The 21450-nt window shown below is 42.0% G+C and overlaps 1 protein-coding gene across 3 annotated transcripts in view; it reads right to left on the reverse strand.

Moving 5' to 3' along the window:
• Agbl4 (ATP/GTP binding protein like 4) overlaps positions 1–21450 on the reverse strand; it is a 1113017-nt gene that overhangs the window by 40971 nt on the left and 1050596 nt on the right. For all 3 annotated transcript variants that reach the window (XM_028786938.1, XM_028786928.1, XM_028786949.1), the window contains exons 10-11: positions 11208–11360; positions 9039–9201 (exon numbers count right to left, since the gene is read on the reverse strand). In XM_028786938.1, coding sequence (XP_028642771.1) covers positions 9039–9201; positions 11208–11360 — 316 coding nt within the window. The remainder of the gene's footprint in view (positions 1–9038; positions 9202–11207; positions 11361–21450) is intronic.

Consider the following 21450-nt stretch of genomic DNA (forward strand, 5'->3'; position numbering starts at 1 on the left):
CTCCTCCTTCTGCATGAGGCCTTTGTGATGGTACCTTTCTTATGCATCTCTTCTCACCTCTGGTGTCCCCAAGGCTGAGTTAAACGCTTTCTATCTGCCCCACACTCTCCTTTGTCATTGCACTGTACTAAAGTCACTCTCTGCCCATTTCTACTGACACATTTCCAGGCAGAGGTCGGGACTTGCTCTGTGTGTGCCCTCAGACACCAGCAGGAGTCTGGCATTCAGGAGAAGCTCAGGGAGTACAGCCACTGGCTCTGGATCCTCTTGTCATTATCCCATGTGCGCAGGCTCAGAATGGGGCAGTTTCATACTGGGCCTTACTTTGAACTTGAGTCACATAGAACAGCTCTGTGATTACTTAGCTCCGGGGTTACTCTCTAGAGACTTGATTAAACAAAATCAGGCTCCTAAAAGAAAATAGGCTTGTAAAGGTCCCTATTTCAAGGAAAACTCCCCAATTTCTTTATCTAGTCTCTCATAGGCCATAGCTTTGGAAGGAGTGGCTAACAAGCCTGGTGTTTTTTCTTTGTTGTTGTTTTTTGGTTATCCCAACTGTTCTAATCTTAGGACTAAAAGCTCCCTATTCCTTCTCCCATAAACCTCTCTTTGCAGTTTTGTGCCCCCCGCCCCACCATGGTCCTTCAGGTCCCATGTACCATTTTATTTATATCTAGTATATACTGATGGCCAGAAATGAAAACATCCCCAGGGTTAATGACAATAACCAAGGAAGAAGGGCCAGGACTACCTCACTCCCCAGAGAAGCTTAAAGCTTCTGCCCATCAGCCAAAATGCTATCAGTTTTGGTAGTAGGGTAGTGTATAGTGGTGGGATTGACACACCCTTTTTTTGGTCAATAATGAGCTTAACAGTGTTGATTAAGGTGCCTAAATCTTTCCCCAGACCTATATCTACTTTCCTGAGTTGCCTTTTTTTTTTCCTAAGGGCAAAAATTATTTGACACCACTGTTCTATGTTGTCTAAGTAGAACCTCGATAGTTTCTAGAGTTCCTCACTTACACAGTGACTTTTAAAGCAGTGGTGTCTGACATTTTGACAGTCCCGCTTTTCTTCTGGGCTGGTCAAAGCTAAGCTCAAAATTGCAATTAGTTGAAACTGAGCTCAGGTAAAGCCTCAGCTTTGAGAACTCTCCCACATTTATGCAACAAGAAAGTGGGAAGACAAGTGCACAGGTGTGCAAGTGAACATGGTGCAGACAAATGGGTTCCTGGGACTTAGGAATCAGCCAGGATGCTCCTTGCCTGCTGGCTCACAGCTGCAATCCTGAAACAATATAGGCTCTTTATCATCATCGTGGTTTCCATGGAGCCCTACAGTGCCACTAGTGAAAGCTGACAGTTATCACTATAAAGTAACTTTACAACTTAGTAATTTGTAGCTCTCTGCTGACAGTAATATTCACAGCATTTCGGGTTATGGCTATAAACTTGACAAAAGCAGATAAAACCTTAGAAACCTCATTTTTGGGAATGAAGGAGGCTTGAAGAATGAAGGTAACGGCGTTTTGGTTTTCTAGCCAAACAGTGAGCATTCAAGGAGCCAGGGGACACTTTGACATGAATGTGGGAGTCAATTGGTCCAAGGCAGGGTGGCTAAGGTCAAGGCAGAAGCCGGTGGCAGTCAGCAGAGCTGAGTCTGGGTCATCAAGAATAACAGGTTAGTGTCAGGGGACAGTCCTACAGGAAGGGGTCTCTGTAGGTAGAGGAACATTAAGAGCTGTATGAGTCCCAGCCTCTCTGGAGTTCATAAGCAAAGTTCCTGTTCTCCGGAAACCAATGGAGGGAAGCAGGAAAATGGCAAGATGGCTTGCCGAGTGGCACTTAGAGCTGGACCTGTCAGGATTTAAACCCCAATTCTAACACTTGGTACATGGTCATCTTAGGAATGTCATTTGATTTTTTTTTTTGAGCGCTTCCTCTACTTCTGTCTCAAAGACCCAAATCAAGTGATTATCTGCATCCACCTATCCATCTGCCCATATGTGTGCCTACCTGCATATTGATTTGGAAATAAGCTTGCAGATATATCATCTTGTCTTCTAACCTAAGGTGGTAGGAAAACCGAGACCCAGAGCACTACTGACCTCCCCAAACCTGAATGGCAAGTTTGCAGCCAGAGCTGTGGCCACCGCACTAGTGCAAGGGGTCAGGAACAGAGTTCACTATTAGAATGTTTCTGCTACTATTCATTCAGCCAGTTGGCTAGAAAGCATTCCCATTTAAATTTCAAACCCCAGTTTATATCTTTAGGGAGGATAAAAAATATTATCCAATTTCATTAAGGTTTAGTATTCTACCCTCCAAACCTTCTAACTGAAGGTTTATATTTTGGCTTCTTATAAATCTTAGCAAAGCTATGACCCTGAGTGTAACAAGTGAGAAACTGGAAAGTTCTGAGATGTCTGATTTATCTGAGAGAAATACCAAAAAGCATGTCAGACCTGACTTCTTCCCATTCTTAATCTACCCAAAAAAGTACTATGAAAACCCAGGCAGCACTCCCACCCTCACTCAGGAGCACAGATCAGCCTGCAGACCAGCTCAGATCACAGACCTTACCATCACCTCAGAGAGGCACATGGTCTAACGGACAAAGAGCAAGGCCTTCCTCTACTTCAGTCATTCAGTCATTGGCATTCACCAAGGGCTATCTGTGAGCAATCACTGACTAGAAGGTCAAGTGACCTAGTCAAGGTCACACAGTCAAAGGCAACAGTGAGACTGAAATCCTGACACTCAGTCCAGCATTCTTTACACCAACTCACAGGGCAGATGGCAACACCAAGAGAACCACTTTATTGTGACTTCATGGTGTCTCGTGCCTACGATGAACCTGTCCAAAGCCGAGACCTTTCTCTAGAGCTTCAGGACCATAGAACCATCTGTCTACTAAAATTTGCCATTTGCATGTCACATGAACCCTTTATGTCCTCAGAGCTCAAAAAGAGCTCAGAATGTCCTCCTCCACAGCTTCTTTCACAGTTGAGTGACTGGCTGATCCTTCTCTCTACTGTGTTCTTCAGACCAACATCCAGGGTACCTTGCTTGCCTCTTCCCTGTGCCCAATATCTGAACAATCAGCAACACATTCAGTCCTACCTGTTATCTGCAGGAATGTGTCTACATGGAACTTGTCTACGGCTGGTTTCAGTGGGAATCACCAAGACACACATTTCAATATGGGGGATGGAACCACCATGCAGGGTTTATGAGAGAAAACTTGAACAATTTTGCAGCCTTGAGTTGACCTTCATAGGAGAGGACCATCCATGAGATGCAGTGGCCCCTACTGGGGAGAGTAGCCAGGTCATTTGAGGCTGAGGAAGGAAGTTCAGCTGACAGACCTTCTGAGCAGACCTCTAGCATCCATCACTGGAAAGTGGGGAGTCTAAGGAGCTCACACGGAATAGTCTATGCCATCCCCCAGGTTTCAGAGGCCCATCCTGTCCCTTTCTAGCTCCCTCATCCAGCTTGACCCCACAAGTGTGAACAGAGGTCACTATAATCAGCCTGTTTTCGACAGGCCCAGAGGGTCGGGAGGATTTACTTTGAAGAGGTTTGATGTTGTGGATCAGACCAGACACAGTAATTGCTCAACTGAGACTGTTTTGTGACTAGAATTAATTGGAACTTCTTAATTTCCTGAGACTGACTGGGCGCTCTCTGGGCCTGCCAGAGCTTTCATATCTAAGGTTCTGTTTATCTATATTCATCTATCTATGAAGCCAATGGAAACAAACAATGACATTGTTTTGTAATTGTTAGTGCCACATATCCAATGTGCTAGGGCCTTCTTTCACAGGTCTTTCTCCTGTGGTTATTGATCACTGCTTGTTCCTGGCCAAGCCCCAGCTACCCTGGGATGCTTGGACAGAGCATCTTTTCCCTGGCATCTGGCCTCTCTCCTTTACTTCTCCCTCTGCCAGGAAGGTGGTTTCACCCCTTCTTTCCTAGCTTGCATCAATTCACCCTGGAGGCCTGGGCCCTGGCTTCTCTTCTTCTAGGAAGTGCTTCCCCCTCTGCTCTCTGATGACCCCCTGACCCCCTAGCCCAGCAGGTCCCTCTACCAGGACCTTTATTCTCTGTAATACAGCTGTCTCTTTCCCTTGTTCTCTTTGCTCAGAAACCTATCTTGGATACAGGGATTGTGCCTTATTTCTCGGTCTCTGTCCAATGTCTAATGGGTTTTGTTTGACAGATGAGTAAATAAAAATGTTTGATGAACATTTTGGAGGCCTCACTGTGAGGGATCCACTGAGGTCTGAACTGAGAGCCATTAGCTGACAGAATCTTGGTATCTTCCCTTGGCTAGCTGTCCCTCCCATTCTTGAGAGCCAGCATTATCTGATTTCAGTATGGCTGCAGCCACAGGAAACCAGTCTGCTCAGGACCCAGACTCGCTATTCCCATTATTTTTCTCATCTATTATGTTAAGAAGCTGTTTCCTCTTGGCTTGTAACCAGACCATAAACAAAGGCCAGAAAATCACTGAGTAACTTTATGATTCTAGTTTATCCCCCTTCACCCTCCCTGTCATTTGAAACTAGCATATTTATTAGTTGTCAGGACACTAAAATGTAAATAGGACTTACTGAAGAATGACCCAAAAGTATCAGGAATCTATCATTTCACAACAAGAACAACAAATGACAGGAAAAATGTATAGAATTATTTCCCTTAACTTCATCATAACCAGATATCTCATAATATCATACCATTAGCTCCCAGTTACAGATTTAGAAACTGAGGCCAGTTAGGTTATGCAACCTGTTCAACAAATGAGGGAATGCTCTCTAATATCACTGAGCACGTGGCATTACTGAGCATGTGGTACACTGAGCCAGTGGCATGCTGATTTACAGGTCATGATAACATAGCCTTTCTCATGTAACCCTCACAACCCTTACTGAGAAGTAACTCATCATCCTCACTTTATAAAGAACTCATGACTGGAGTGGTTATATAACTGGATTAAGCCCCTCAGAAAATAAAACAGAATTCATACCTGAAACTCTAATGCCAGACCTATATTCTTGCTACATGGACAGACCAGAGTGTCAAAGACCACTAGCCATTGTGGAAGTCTTTGAAAATGTATATAATTATTTCCCTTAACTTCGTCATAACCAGATATCTCATGCTATCATACCATTAGCTCCCAGTTACAGATTAAGAAACTGAGGCCAGTTAGGTTATGGAACCTGTTCAAAGCGCCCCCCCCCACACACACACCTACTGTGTGGCTGAGGCAAGATTCAAACCCCATGTGTGAATAGAAAATCTGTTCTTTGCCTAGCACTTACTTCTTGGTGGGAGTTTCTGAGTCCCACAGCAGGATAGAAAAGCCAGAAAGTCCTCAGTTGCCCTATAAAGATAAAGTCACCTCCCAGAGCCTAGAGGACTCTCGGAAGGGCACTGTCTGGGATGAGGCCTGAGCTGTCTGTTGTCAGAATAAGGTCTCCTGATTCCCAGTCTAGAGGACACTTCCTCCCAGACCATATTGCCATTCCCATCAGACCATGTAATTTCTTTTTCTGATTGGGACACAGAGCCAGCAGCCAACAAAGATCACAATCTGTCTGACTGCTCTCCCTCTGTTATGAGATGAGTCTTGAAAAAAAATGTATATCAAAGAGGAACCAGGTTAAATCACCCTTGAATGCACCAAATTGACTTGTGCTCCCCCGGTGTAGTTCTGGACTCCTCTTCTCCCATGACTGACACGCAGGGTAGCTCCAGGAACTGCAAAGCTGAGGCACAGCCTCTCACTTACCCCTTCCAGTCTCTAGCTCCTGTGAACACTAACACAATTATTCCTGCACCTTCTCAGTTCCACGTTTAAATATCCTGTGGCTATAACCTAGTGTTAGCCTGAAGCAGCTCCACATGTGGATTGTCCCGCCAACCTCTTACCGTATGTCCGTGCCTTTAGTACAGCTAGGGTGACTTCCCACTATTTACATCTGTTGTTCTTCATTACCTACTATTCAAGTTTGAATTCCTTTCAGTCTGCAAATTTAGACCTGTCTCAAGACCTTTGCCTAAACCAGACCAGTTATCCTCTTGCATGTATATCTTTCCTCTTTGCCTCTCTGTCTCCAGGGTTTTCCTTTCAGTAACAAATTCCAATCCCATCGGACTAACTTCTTCTGCCCAATATCAGTTGAGATGGGCCTTCCAGGAGGCTTTACCTTAGTCAAGACAGTTTTGAATTCTCCCTCATTCCCTTTTAAAGACATTTTTTAGTTACTACTACTCTGTAGAACTTGACCTGCCCCCCTTCCATAGTTGGTGCCCTCTCAAACCCCCCCTCTCTCCCTCACACACATACACACACACACAGACACACACGCATACATACACACTCACACACATACACTCTCATATACACACATTTATATACACTCACACAGACATTCACACACACACCATCATATTATTAGCAGTAGTTATTTGTGGCAGCATTGGCTTTTGAAGTAGGTTCTTGCGGACTGTCTTGGAATTTGTTTTGTAGCTCAGGCTAGCCTAAAACTCATGACCTTCCTGCCTTTGTATCTAGCATGCTGGGATTACAGGTGTGTGCTATCATGCTGATATGCATATACTTCTTTTAAACATAAGCGTCCCTTAATCTTCTGGAATTTCTCTATCACTGAGCTTATCATGCCCATTTTAATTATCTCTTCTCACTTCTTTCTCCCCAATAGAGTGAAAGCCTTAGAGTACTCTTTTCTCTAGGACTTTACCCCAGGTGCTGGTTGTGATTCCTGGAACACTAACACATATTTATTTATTTTTTTTAAGAAGAATTGGGTGTTAAGAGACAGAAACTATGAGCTGAAGAAGTGGTTTGTTTTGTTTTGTTTTTTAGTAAAGATAAAATTTCTATCAGCAAACCATACTGATAGAAAGGTGGGAGAACCCATAAAATTGGATGCCAGAAAGCAATGACAAACCAGCTGCAGCCTCTTCCAGAGAGACCTGCATCTTGGTTTTAGAATCCACTTTAGTCCATACACTCAAATTTCTTCTAAACAATTCCTATGACCTCCTTTGCCACAATACTGAAGGAGAGCAAAGTAGGTGTGGTGTGGAATTGACCTTCACATGTGTCTTTAAGGAGCTGGGGGATCACACCACCAAATGTTGGCAGGAGAGGGTGGCAAGGGGCATTTAAGAATGACCAGACTTTGGGAAGCCATGGGTCCTCTGCTTCATAGTGGAGACTACTTTGTCGGCCTTGCTAACCCAGAAGATATCATATCATATTTTAAGAGGATGGGCTCAGTCTTAGTGTCTGTGGGCAGAACATCCAGTTCTTATCATGATCTCTCCAAGGCTCTAGGAAGCCTGAAACACTGATGCACCACCTGGCCTACTCCTTGTTAGCCCCTCCCTCTGAGGCTATCACCTGGGTCTCTCAAGTTCCTAGAAAAGTAACTGGGACTCACTAAAACTTCAGTAGTCTGGGTCCTAACTATGCCACTAGCATATGAGATGTTCCCCACACAGTTTACAGTAGGAACTCTACGATTATTCACCAAGAGTTACAAAAGGCTAGTGTGAGCACTTTCATTTGGGGAAGGGGTAGTTTGTAGATATAGTGAATGGGCCTCCCATATCCATGGGTCCTGCACCAGAAGATTCAATTAGCCATGGATAGAAAATAGTTTTACAAAATTGAGTCTGTACTGACTGTTTACAGATAATTTTCTAAAAAGAATACAGTATAACAATGATTTATGCAGCATTTATAATACATTGGATATTATGTTATCTAGAGATGATTTAAAAATATACATTTGGGTAGCATGGTGGTTCATACTTTTAATCTCAGCACTTGTGAGGCAGAGTCAGGAAAATGAATGTTTGAGAGTTTGAGGCCAACCTGGTCTGCATAGCAAGTTCAGGACAGTCAGGACTACATAGAGAGATCTGGTCTCAAAAACACAAAACAGGTATACCTTGAAGTATACAGAAGGATATATATATGTATACGTATACGTATATGTATATAAGCCTTTCGCAACTCTTGGTGAATAGCCATAGAATTCCTACTGTAAACTGTGTGGGGAACATCTCATATGCTAGTAGCATGAGGTAGGACCCAGACTACTGAAGTTTTAGTGAGCTCCATATATATATGAATACTACAACACTATACACAAAAGGCTAGAATACTAGAATATCCAGACTTCTGGATTCTGGAACCATCTTGGAACATCAAGGGACAACTGTTCATAATTTATCCCATTCTTTTCCTGTTCCAAACATTCTCAACTATAATTCTTTCTCTGAGGAAATGACAAGTTTAGAAAAGAGAAATGAACCAATTTAAAACTCAAAGAATAAAAATTAACAAGTTCTATCAGAATGTCACAGACCCAATAAAGCGAGTTTGAGATAAGCTAAAACTAGTGAATACATTTTCTTTACAAAGAAATCAAGCAAGGTAGAAAGTAGCCCCCAGTTTTCATCACAGTGAACTTAAGAGAATATTTTTGAGAAGCTTGGAGGAAAAGCAGTTTATCAAAAGCAGGGAGGTAGATGTAGAAGGTAGGGGAAGGTGGGGCATGGAAGATGGAGGTCAGAAGTAAAGAAAAAAAGGGGTGAGAAGAAAAAGAAGAGGGAGGGAGGTAGAATGGAGAAGACAGACAAAGAAAACGGCGAGTAGAGAAAAGAGAAAGTGAGGGAGCAGAAGCTAGGAAGTGTGGGTATGGTGGTAGATGAGAAAGACGGGAACACAGGAGTGAGAAGGACATAGGCCCTGGGCCCAAGGAAGATTTGGGCCCTGGAAGCAGCTGTTGAGATGTCTATGACTATATGAAGGGCACGGGAAGGTCAAGACAAACCAAGTAGTCCAAAGATACCCCCAATAGAATCTTCCACATTCTTCCTCACCTCAGAAACTAGCACTTTTTTTTTTTAAGCTGGCATCAAACTCTTGACCTGCCTAGAAAGTCCTTCCAAGTTTGATGCTCCCAGCTAGATATAGTAGGGACCTGGCAAGGATACAGGCTTCTTCAGTGTAGGGTACAGCAGCTGTAGTACCCCCAATAATGTAGCTGTAGAAGGAAACCTCTAGGGTATAGCAGTATGACGTGTGATCCAGAAGCCCACCAAGGAAGCGTCGGCCAGTTCCTGCTTTCACAGCATCCCGGTTGAAGGATGTGCTAGTCTGTAAAAGATAAAGTTGGGAAGAGACAGAGAATCAGACCTGGATGGCTCACACCAGCTTTTAGAGGTTGAGCAAACCTTATGCCTCTAGTTCTTAGTTTTCTCATCTGATAAGTGGGATCTGCTTCACCATCTTAGTTATTGTGAGGACTCCTTAGTCAACAATTGTAATTGAAAGCATCCATCCGGGTTCCTGGGGCACAGCTACATTTAGGAATCTGAATGGGGCTGGAGAAGGAGTGAAAAGCAGATGGGGGCACATATACTATACTATGATCATAATCAGAATTAATTGCTCAACTTGATGATACTGTTCCCTGGGTAGTCTCATGTTTTAGTTTTAAAAGAACCCATTGAAGTAGGTGTTCTTATTTTATCTCTCTGAAGACGAGGAAACTGAGGCTCACAAATGAACAAGTAAGCAAATCAGTACAGATGTGAAACCTAGACTTAGTGGCTCCAGGTGTCCCTATGTTCCCCATCGCATTAGAGACACGTGAATTCATGTCCAACATAAGATAGGGAGATCAAGGATGCTCCTTTTGTGCAATGTTGGCAGCACCCATTAGAGTAAGCAAAAAAGGAAGCAGGCTATACTTAGGTCTTCTGTTCAGACACATAAGTTTTGCTTCTCACTGTTTGTCAACTATCAGCTGCTCTGTTGGTGGTTCTCAGTTTCCCTATCATGTGTAGTAGGGGTGAAGGAAAGTATGAAAGGTCATTAAGTCTCCAGTGCAAAGACTTTGAAATTTATGTGGTAAAACATAACTCTTCCACGTTGGAGCCAGTTCTTGAGAGTCAGAGAAGAGACAGGAATGGGACTGGGATGAAGACCTTGAGGACAGCTCAGAGCGCCCAAGGAAGCAGGGATACAGAAACATCACCAGGACCAGAACCATGGCTCAGATGATATCTGTTCTGTATATCTAGGAACCAAAACTCCTGTGAGCATCTTAGACCTATGGCACATCTTCCAATGAACTAGAGGCTGCAGCTCACTCTGAAATTACCACTGTTGTAAAGGCTCTACAGGTTCCTACACAAACAAATGCTTTAGTCCCATAGCTGACAATGGGCAGACGCTGGTTTGACTCTACACCCTAAATTCTAGATGACTTTGCAATAGATGCTCAACTTTTCTGAACCATATGATTCTCTTGGTTATAAAAAACAGGACTGTGCTAAACAACCTCCAAACCTCCTTTCTCAGCCTGTCATCCAAAGACTGCAATTCACAGTGCATCTTACCACATACAGAAATTCATCATCCTCACTAATGTCCAGCCTGAAGCAATGAGCAGGTGAGTTTTCAGCTCATCAACTTCAAAAATTGCTATGACCTCTGTGAGCTTCTTTCCAACTGCCACATGGCAGTAACAAGGCCCCGAGATTTAGTATCAAAACAAAGGAAAAATGAGCAAAACCACCCCAATGTCCCAATAGTGTGTGTTGCTGTCTCTCCTCATCTTCTCTCCCTGCTCTTTAGTGGTGTTGCTTTGTGCTACACAATTTTTAACTTCCTCTTCCCATCCTATCCCACCCACCTCAAATGTCTCTGAAGGTTGTTGAGGTCTTTTCTGCCTGCAAGGGACTTTCATATCTATAGCTACATATGTCTTCCCAGGAAGCTGTAGTACAGGCCAGGTAAAAAGAAATATACTCACCAATTACTGACAAAGAAATTGGGGCCAAGAAAGTCATTGAAGATGAGGATGGTGGGTGTATAATGTCTTGAGCAGACACATTGTTCTCCTGCTCGAAGAAGAACTCGGGCAAGTGAAAACAGACCACAGGCGAGGCATGAAACCGGGAGACCACTTGATGGGTTGCTTTACCTTGTTAATGTTGGAGTTGGACACACTAAACAAACACTAGGTGACCAGACAGGCCAAACACTCCCCTGTCAGGCCAAATGAAAATGAACCTGAAGGAGAGGGACGTGTGTCAGGAAGAGGTGCTGAAGCATCCAGGATTGGGACTGGCTACCAGAGAACTTTTTTCACTTACATAGGAGAAGTCCTCGGCATTCTGGCAAAGGAGTTTTGGGAAAATGGACTGCCTTTGGAACCGTTCCTCATCCTCAAAGATATTGCCATACATGAAGCCATTCATCATGGTGGAGTGAGCGTGAATGTCGATATAGAACTCCAGGCTTGTTTTCTGTTGAAAGAAAGGATAACAAATGAGAAGGCTGGACCAGCAGAGCTGCCACACTGCGCATATCCTTTCCAGCTGGCTTTTTTCCCCTATCAATAGACTTGGCAACTATTTGCAATGTGATTGGAGGACAGGAGACAGGTGAGGATGGATTTCTGCTCATTTTTAACTAATGTCTCCCCAGGGTCGGGAAGAGCTACTGGTAGCATCTGTCTTTTAGAGGTCTCCAAGAAATGAGGATTTTGTTATATTTTCAACTGAGTTACGTACATAGAACATGATTAGGCATTTTAAGAAGTTAGTATGATTAATAAGAAATAGCTTCTAGGAAATCATTGTATTTACATTAGGCATTCCTGTGCTTTTTGTCTTAACTTCCATTTCCAGCTGAGAAGTCTAGGGTAGATTGTGCTCCTACTTTGAGCCTCAGGATTTTAAAAGCCCTTTTTCTTTTAATTTTGAAGTTATAATCATATCATTTCTCCATTCTCTTTCCTCCCTCCAAAGCCTCCCATATATCTCCCCCTGCTCTCCTTCAAATTTATGTTTCCTTTTTACATTAATTGTCATTTCATGCATACACATATGTATTAGTGTGCTTTTCCCCAGGAAGACTATTTCTCCCACTCTGAAGATTTCTTAGTTGCCTGTAGTTCTTTGTATAGGATTGAGGTTGTGGTCTTTGCCCTGGTTCACTTTGGCATGTCTGTTGTTGTCCTGGTTCAGCTCATGTTTAGGCAGACATGTTGGTGAGACTTTATGGGTGCAGCTTTTGACATTACTAGGAGACACATTCTCACAGCAAATCCCCTGATCCTCTGGCTCCTAAAAATCTTTCTGTCCCCCTCTTCTGCATTTTCCCCTGAGTCTTAAGTGTGGGATGTTTTGTAGATGCATCCAACGGGACTCCATGAGTCTTTGTTTTGATTGGTTGTGGTTTTCTATAATGGTCTCCATCTGTTGCAAAGAGAAGGTTCCTGGATGAGGGAGAGGTAAGGACTACCTTGCTCTGTGGGTAGTTGGGGCAAATATTTACAGTGTATTTTGGAAGTGGTGGCTATAGTGATTTCACTAGCCATAGATAGTTGGGTAGAGGATATTTTGAATCTGAGAAATATGTATTTTGATTCTAATCTTAGAGTTATGCTGGGAAGCAAACCCAGGAGTAAGAATTGTCATTGTTTCGTGTGTATCCTAGGCGAGCTAGGCTCCATTCTAGAAGCTTTATTCATGATGTCTTAATTAGCTCTTTCATTTAACCTTTTGTCGTGATGTCTCATCTTTTCCCCAATAACAAAGGAATAGTTCCTGGTTGGGAAGGCTTTGTAATCTGTAAATGACGTTGCTGAGACAAGTCTGCTTATGTGGTTAAGACACTTCCTAGCTTGATATGACATTATTTATTAAATTCCCTGAGGTTGGAGTGTTGTCTATAAGAATTTAGTATCTATAAGTACAGGATGCTCAGGACTGTCAGCAGAACGATGGCACAAAAGACACTGGGAGATGGTGCTAGGTACCAACACAGACTGGCAGAAATGAGAAGACTTTTAGGACATTAGAACTTTAGTATCTCTCAAATACAATGATCCTCCTCTTTTTACATGCCAATAATAATAATAATAGCATTATTATTATTATTATTATTATCACAAAGACCTAAATGTGAACAAAATTTGCCTGAGCCTAATGCCCAGGACTCTTGCTTGACTTCTGACAAAAGTGACTTGTCATCAGTGACTAACACTAGCCATGTCAATCTCCTAACTATCTTCTTTCTGGTTTGTAGTCCCAGAAAAGAAGAAAAGCCCACATGTAGGAAGATTCACTCTCCTTGGGACACTTTCAAATAAAGTTACTGCCAAATAAAATCCATGTTGCTTCTAGAATGTGGACCTGATAACTGTCATTTCATTTGCCTCAGAGTTGGAGTGAAGAGTTATGTCTTGCCGAGCTCCTGGTTCTCTGGGTAGCATACACTCTCTTCTGAGAGCAACAAGATGCAGTTCTCTGTGTGATATTAAACCCATCATTTTCAGCTTTGTAGGAGGAATACACAATGATCCAACAGGAGCCCCATAAAAGTCATTTTTGCAATTTTATTTTCTTCAATTGTCTGTCTTTTGCTCTGAACTTCTGATAAGCTGCAGAGGAAAGGAAGAGGTAGACAGATGTCCTGAGAAATGAGGGAGGAAAAACTACAATTTATATCTCTTACTGCCAGAGACAGAGAGGCCTTAGAACTCAGTCCCTCTAACCTATCTCTGCTCAGACCGGAGTGGAGGCGTTTGTGCAAGGCTGGCTGCAAGCTAGTGATGGAGCAAGGATGACGGCCAGGCCCCACTGACAGTCACTTGGCTGTGGTATCAGTTGTCCCGCAAATTTCACATTCTCACACCAGTGGTTAATCTGACTTCACTATAAATTACCAGCATGTGAGTTTTAATTGATTGACACATATGGTCCAGAAGTTAAATGGCATGTAATATTTTACAGTGGAAAATATACCTTCCACTCCATCCTGCAATCAAACATACAGTTTTCCTATCAGGTCAGCACAAACTCTTCTAGACACAGTCTGTGTATAAACAAGGAAATAGTGTCCCCACTCCAAAATAGTAGTAACACCTTAATCTTATTGTTCAGATCTTTTCTTTTTCCCTTCTTATGCCTTAGGTAACTATTTTTTTTTCAACAAATAGTTGAATCATTCTTTTTGACAGCTAATCACCTCTCTACCTGATGAACATAAAAGGAGTTTCCAGTCTTTTTCTGTTACCAGTGGTGCTTTGATGATGGATTTTATATATACAGAAGTTTATACAGATGCAATTATACACTGGATTCACAGAAATGGAATCACTAAGATCACATGAACGCACATGTACACACACACACACACACACACACACACACACACACACACACATATATATATGCAATTCTAATAAATGCTATCAGGATCCCTTAAAAGGGCTGATACACTCTCAACAGTGTATCAGGGCATAATCACCTTGACAACATGGGTACATTTTTACTTTTTGAAATGTATCATTTTTGATGGGTGGGAAGTGATATCTAAGATTAGTTTTAATAAGAATTTCTGTTAGTGCAATTATCCTTTATTATCTAGTTAAACTTCTTTTCATACATGTAAGAATTATTAGCATTTTCGGTGAAATGACTGCTCATTTTCTTTGCCCATTTTAGAATTGAGTTACTAGGCTCTCTCTCTCTTTTTCTGATTTACTGACTATACGAAGCTATATATTACACAAATTCACCTTTGTGTTCTGTGTTATATATTTTGTAATTCTTTTCTTTTTATGTTACTTTTACTAGAACATCCCCTCATGAAAGAACTTTTAAATGTTTGATTTTCTTACTGTAATCACATTTGTCATCTTTTTTTTTTGAGCTTGTGACTTGACTTCTTTCACTGTTTCTTTTGTTTCCTGTTCCATTGCTTCCCTTTAAGTATTTTCATTTGAGTTTGAGTTTAGATGGGTCTGTTGTTATGAAAGGGGACGGTTGCAGAGAGGGATAACTAACATCAAGGATTTTTTTTCAATGTTTTGCATTTTATTCAATATAGTACTCGAAGTCCTAGCCAGAGCAATTAGACAACAAAAGGAGATCAAAAGGATACAAATTGAAAAGGAAGATGTCAAAATATCACTATTTGCAGATGATAGGATAGTATACTTAAGTAAGTGATCCCAAAACTTCCACTAGAAAACTCTTAACCCCTGATAAACAACTTCAGCAAAGTGGCTGGATATAAAATTAACTCAAACAAATCAGTAGCCTTACCCTACTTAAAGGATAATCTGGGGGAGAAATAAATTAGGGAAATGATACCCTTCACAATAGTCACAAATAATATGAAATACTTCGATGTGAATCTAATCAAGTAAGTGACAGATCTGTATGACAAGAAGTTCAAGTCCCTGAAGAAAGAAATCGAAGAAGATCTCAGAAGATGGAAAGAACTCCCATGCTCATGGATTGGCAGAATCAATATAGTAAAAATGGCCATCTTGCCGAGAGCAATTTACAGATTTAATGCAATACTCATCAAAGTTCCAACTCAATTCTACACAGAGATAGAAAGAGCAATTCTCAAATTCATTTGGAATAACAAAAAACCCAGGATAGCAAAAAGTATTCTCAACAATAAAAGAACTTCTGGGGGAATCACCATCCCTGACCTCAAGCTGTAGTAGAGATAAAAACTACCTGGTATTGGTACAGAGACAGGCAGGAAGATCAATGGAATAGAATTGAAGACCCAGAAATGAACCCACACACCTATAGTCACTTGATCTTTGACAAAGGAGCTAAAACTATTTGGTGGAAAAAGGACAGCATTTTCAACAAATGGTGCTGGTTCAACTGGAGGTCAGCATGTAGGAAAAATGCAAATCGATTCATTCTTATCTCTTTGTACAAAACTCAAGTCCAAGTGGATCAAGGACCTCTATATAAAACCAGACACACTGAAACTAATAGAAGAGAAAGTGGGGAAGAGCCTCAAACACATGGGCACAAGGGAAAAGTTCCTGAACAGGACACCAATAGCTTATGCTCTAAGATCAAGAATTGACAAATAGGACCTCATAAAATTACAAAGCTTCTGTAAGGCAAAGGACATTGTCAAAATGGCAGCCAACAGATTGGAAGAAGAACTTTACCTACATCTAATAGAGGGCTAATATCAAAAATATAAAAATGAACTCAAGAAATTAGATTCCAGACAATCAAATAACCCTATTAAAAATGGTGTACAGAGCTCAACAAAGAATTTTCATTTGAGGAATATCGAATGGCCAAGAAGCGCCTTAAGAAATGTCCAACATCTTTAGTCATCAGGGAAATGCAAATCAAAACAACCCTGAGATTCCACCTCACACCACCTCACAACGCCTCCACTGTTGGTGGGATTGTAAGCTGGTACAACCACTCTGGAAATCAGTCTCGGGGTTTCTCAGAAAATTGGACATAGTATTACCTGTGGATCCAGCTATACCACTCCTGGGCATATACTCAAAAGATGCTCTAACATATAACAAGGACACATGCTCCACTATGTTCATAGCAGCCTTATTTATAATAGCCAGAAGCTGGAAAGAATCCAGATGTCCTTCAACAAAGGAATGGATACAGAAATGTGGTACATTTACACAACTGAGTACTACTCAGCTATTAAAAACAATGACTTCATGAAATTCTTAGGCAAATGGATGGAATTAGAAAATATCATCCTGAGTGAGGTAACCCAATCACAAAAGAAGGAACATGGTATGCACTCATTGATAAGTGGATATTAGCCCCAAATCTCACAATATCCAAGACATAACTCACAGATCACATGGGCTCATGATCTTTATCTCTGAATCCACACATGGTATTCCTCTGCCTAGATACTATCTCTACACTTTTATCTAGTTAACTCTTCCAAACCTTGAAACATAAGGCATAAGCTGAGCAGATGCTTGCCTGTCCTGTTTTCTTTTGGGGGACAGGACAAGGACGACAGTTCTCATTTTCATTTATTTTTCGGCTGGGATCAAACAGGATGCAGGCAACAATGGACACTGCTACATTGGGGCTGGCCATAAAATTTGCATACAGTCTACCACATTTGTACTTCATGGAATCTGCCTGTAAAAAGTATAATGTCATAAGAAAACAAGAAGCCTACTGTCAGGTCCCAAATGAATGAATGCAGGGACAAGTCTTACTTGGTAACTGTGGGTGTCCATCCCAGCACTTCTCACCCTGCCCTCTACCCTGAGCCTCTCCAGAGCAGGGGTGGGCTTTCCTTCCCCCAGCTTTTCTTTGCTATGTAGCTCAGTCATTTTGACTACATGCTTCCTCGGTCCTCATGCATCCTCTTTGCTTGCTTTCCCTTCTTTTCCTCTCTCACTCTCTCCTGCTCCTCTTCTCATGGCCCACTTCAGTCTGGACCCTTCTAGATGCCTCTGGCTGTGCTCTCCCTCACATCTACAGTAAAACCTTTCTCTCCAACCACACCCAGGCACACTCCAGTCCTCATTCCTGTTTCACTCACCCATGTTCCTGAATCATTACTTACAGAAAAGTGGCTGGGAGGCCTGCATCTGACTGCCATGTGAGGCACAAATGAACCTTTAGTATATCATAGCCACTGAAATTGGGGATTGGTTTAGAAGCTAGTATTATTCATTTTGATCAGTACAAAATCTTGGTTGGTTTAGAGTGCTTTGTTTTGCTGAGTGTGATGGTAGTACACATCTGTCATCCCAGATACTTGAGAGGTGGGCAAGTAAGGATCACAAATTTGGGGCCAGCCCAGGAAACTGAGGGAAATATTGTCTAAAAATGAAAGAGAAGAGATAGATAGATAGATAGATAGATAGATAGATAGATAGATAGAATAGATAGATATTGGATGTACCTTGTTGGTAGAACAGTTACTTAGTATGCTCAATTCCTGGGTTCTATTCCTAGTAGTGTACCATCCCCTCAAAGGCCTTATTTTATGCCTCTGGCTAAGTGATTAGCCTCCTTCATGATCTTGTAATTCTTTATTTCCATCTCTCATTCAGATGTGAGGTCTTTGAGGGCAGGAATCATATATTATTAATTTTATAAAACCCACAGGATCAGAACTAATGCTGGCATAGAGCATGTTATTAAAACTCAATGAAGGAAGAAATGACAAAACTAGCTCGTGAATGGACAAGTGAATTAATGAATGATCGAATGTGTCTTCAGTGTGTTGGGTCTTTTTTCTCCTGTTTTAGCAATCAAATGTCTTAATTCTGTGACCATACTACATAGAGAAAGGGATCTGTCGCAGATGCGGGGCCTTTAATTATAACTTGGGAATGAGAACAGAAGTGGGCGAAGGGACATCTCTGTTCTTTCCTTCCAAACTTAAGAACCTTAATTAAAACCAACTGATGAAGGGCTGTCCCCTCGCCAGCAGCCAGCAGCTCATCCTGCAATCAGGGGCCTAAAGAGTAAATTAAAATCAGTGCCAATAAAATTAAAACTACCTCGGGGCATATTTGCAACATAATTTAGTGTGGAGTTCATTTTCTTTTGGACACCAGGGAGGAACTGGGTTTTATTCTGCGTTCTGAGCTGCTTTGTCTCACTCCGCACAGCCAGAGCCTGAGCTTGGTGCTCTGACACCGTGTTGAATCCTTCACATTGGGGACTTCTTTAGTGTTTATCACATAATCAGTCGAATGGAGGAAGACCTAGGGAACTAGGGTTCTGGAAGGGTAGAGGGGCTTTTGTTGTTGAGATGGGGTTGGGTGTTGGTAATGATAGACTGAGAAGGGTGAATTCTGTTAACATTCCTGTTTTACAGATGGAGGAATGGAGAGGTGTGACTCGAACTGGGGAGACTGGCAACAAGGCTCCTTTCTCTGTTTCTCTTTCTGTCCTCAGGAACTTGCAGTCTAGCAAACAATTGCTTGGTCATAGCCAAGCACATGCCTTGTAGGCTCCTTTTCCTCTGAGCTGAAGATCTATATGTGTATGTGTGTGACTGGCCTCAGATACTCAAAGGGGCTTTGCGGTGAGTGTGTGCATAGAACTAGTGAGAAATGTTCCAGAACAGTCTGACAACTTCCCAGCTAAGATTCAGTCCCAACATGTTATTCCTGTGGAACTCAGGCAAACAAACAAACAAACAAACAACAAAGACAAAAACATTTAAAATCAATTGACATATCATCTAGTTAGTAGAAATCTTTCTGAAAGTTGTAAAATTTGAAGACTGCTTAATAACCAATCAGCTGGACATGCTGGCACACACCTGTAGCCTAAGGTATAAAGGTCACTTGAAACCAGGTTTGAAGTCTGCTTGGCCAGTGTGTCAAGGCCATGTCTCAGAAGCCAAACAGTCAAACGAATCAGTGTCAAGGCCTTCTATCTTGTGTGGCATAACTTTCTGAAGTGGCATGGTGACATCTTCCTTTGTCAAGCATGTCCTGAACATGGCTGAACATTGGCTGCCACAAAGGCAGAGAAAGGTCATATAAGAAAAGCCGGCAGCCAGCCTAGGAAACCATGGAGTTAGGTCTTGAGACTCTTACCTCCTGCTCTCTCTGTCTTACCCTGAGCCTCCTGCCCCTTCTTAGGTGCTCTCATACCCTCTCAGGCATCTGAGTAACACCTTGCTCAACATGTCTAACACACAGGATTGTGTGGAGTTAAATGAAGTTTTAACTGATTTCATTCCTATCAAAATGTCTACAAGTTTATAGACTCTCAATATCTTCTTTTCAATTACGCAGTGATGGTACAGTCAAGTGCTGTGCTTGGCACGGGGCTTATGGCCTTCCTGGATCTTAAAACCTTGTAGGAAAGATGGACATATTACCTGAAGTTACATGTATGACAACAGTTTGGAGGAACAAAGGAGAGGAGCAAGTGCTACAACAGGAGAGTTGAGAGGAGTGTGGGGACCAACTTAGATAAGTGTACAGTTTTTCCTTATTCAATAGGACATCTATTGATAATACCCAGCATCTTGCATGTTTATACAACTTGTAAGCCATCCTCACAACAATTAGTTCATCTAACCCTCAACAATCCACAAAGGAAATAGATCATGTTCTGAGCAAGAGCCCAGAGACTGTGGTTCACGAAGATCTCCTAGGGCTGATCCTAGCTCACATCTCATTATATCTGAAGCCTGCTTGACTCTCCCCTACGGGGACCACCCCACATGCCTGCTCCTGCAGAGAGACTGCCAGGATTGTCTTTGGGAGACTATAGTTTGAGTGGGAAGATGAAGCAAAAATAATCAAGGAACCTTCAGCTAAGAGAAGACTGAGCCATAATGTGTAAACCCATGAGAGCTAAGGGACATTTTAACTTGATAATTAAAAGTTAATGTTGCTTCATTAAAAACCAAAGGCTGATGAAACTAAGGCACATTTGGGCACACATTAAACACTCAATAAATAGCTGTGGCCTTGATCCTTGGGGATATTTACTGCAGGAGTCTGTCAGCTAATCCAGAGGGGTAAGGATAGATGTCTGACTACTGAGTTAGAGGTCCTGATACAGAGCAGGCTCTTGGAAAATGAATCTTCTTCTTCTTCTTCTTCTTCTTCTTCTTCTTCTTCTTCTTCTTCTTCTTCTTCTTCTTCTTCTTCTTCTTCTTCTCCTTCTTCTCCTTCTCCTTCTTCTCCTTCTTCTCCTTCTTCTCCTTCTTCTCCTTCTTCTCCTTCTTCTCCTTCTTCTCCTTCTTCTTCTTCTTCTTCTTCTTCTTCTTCTTCTTCTTCTTCTTCTTCTTCTTCCTCCTCCTCTTCCTCTTCCTCTTCTTTTTTGTTTTCTTCTTCTTTTCTTCCTCCTTCCCCTCCTCCTTTCCCTCTCCCCCTCCTTCTCCTCCTCTTCTTCTTTCTGGAAAATTCATCTTGGCTTTCCTTCTAGCCTGCTCTGAGAACACAGAGAAACTTCTCTCTTTGATCTTCAATTTCAGACTTACTTAAGACAAGCTTTGTTGACAAGGTTAGAACACATCTTTTCTAGCATGCATCAGGTGCTCTATATTCTTCAAATATTTGATTTTCTTTTTGCAGTCCTCTGCCTTCATCTTCAGGCCTTTACCTGGGAACAAGTGGTGCTACCCTCCCTGATCTTCTCTCTTTCAAGACAAAACCGCAGAGTTCATTTCCTTAGTATAACATGTGGGGAAAGCCTGGTGTAGGAAGGTCGGTCAGCCATTTTCACACTTCTGTAGCCTTTCCACTTAGCAGAGCCCATGTTACTGCCTTTCAAAGAAGTGTTCAAGGGGCCAGAATTTGGGCTTTGATTTTTTAAAAAATACAACCTGGTGTGTTTTCATAAGGACTCATTTATTTTTGTTTTATGTGTTTGTATATAGGTTCCTACCTGAGTTTATGTGGACCATGTACATACAGGTACCTGCAAAGGCCAGAAGGGGGAGTCAGATACTGTGGAGATGGAGTTACTGGTGGTTGTGAGCTGCTGGTAGGTTCTGGGAACCAAGCCTGAGTCTTCTTCAAGAGTAGTAAGCACTCTTAATTTTCAGGCCATCTCACTAGCCCTTGCAAGGATGTGCTTT

The sequence above is a fragment of the Grammomys surdaster genome, unplaced genomic scaffold (assembly GCF_004785775.1).
Source record: "Grammomys surdaster isolate TR1022 unplaced genomic scaffold, NIH_TR_1.0 100, whole genome shotgun sequence".
Lineage (NCBI taxonomy): Eukaryota > Metazoa > Chordata > Mammalia > Rodentia > Muridae > Grammomys > Grammomys surdaster.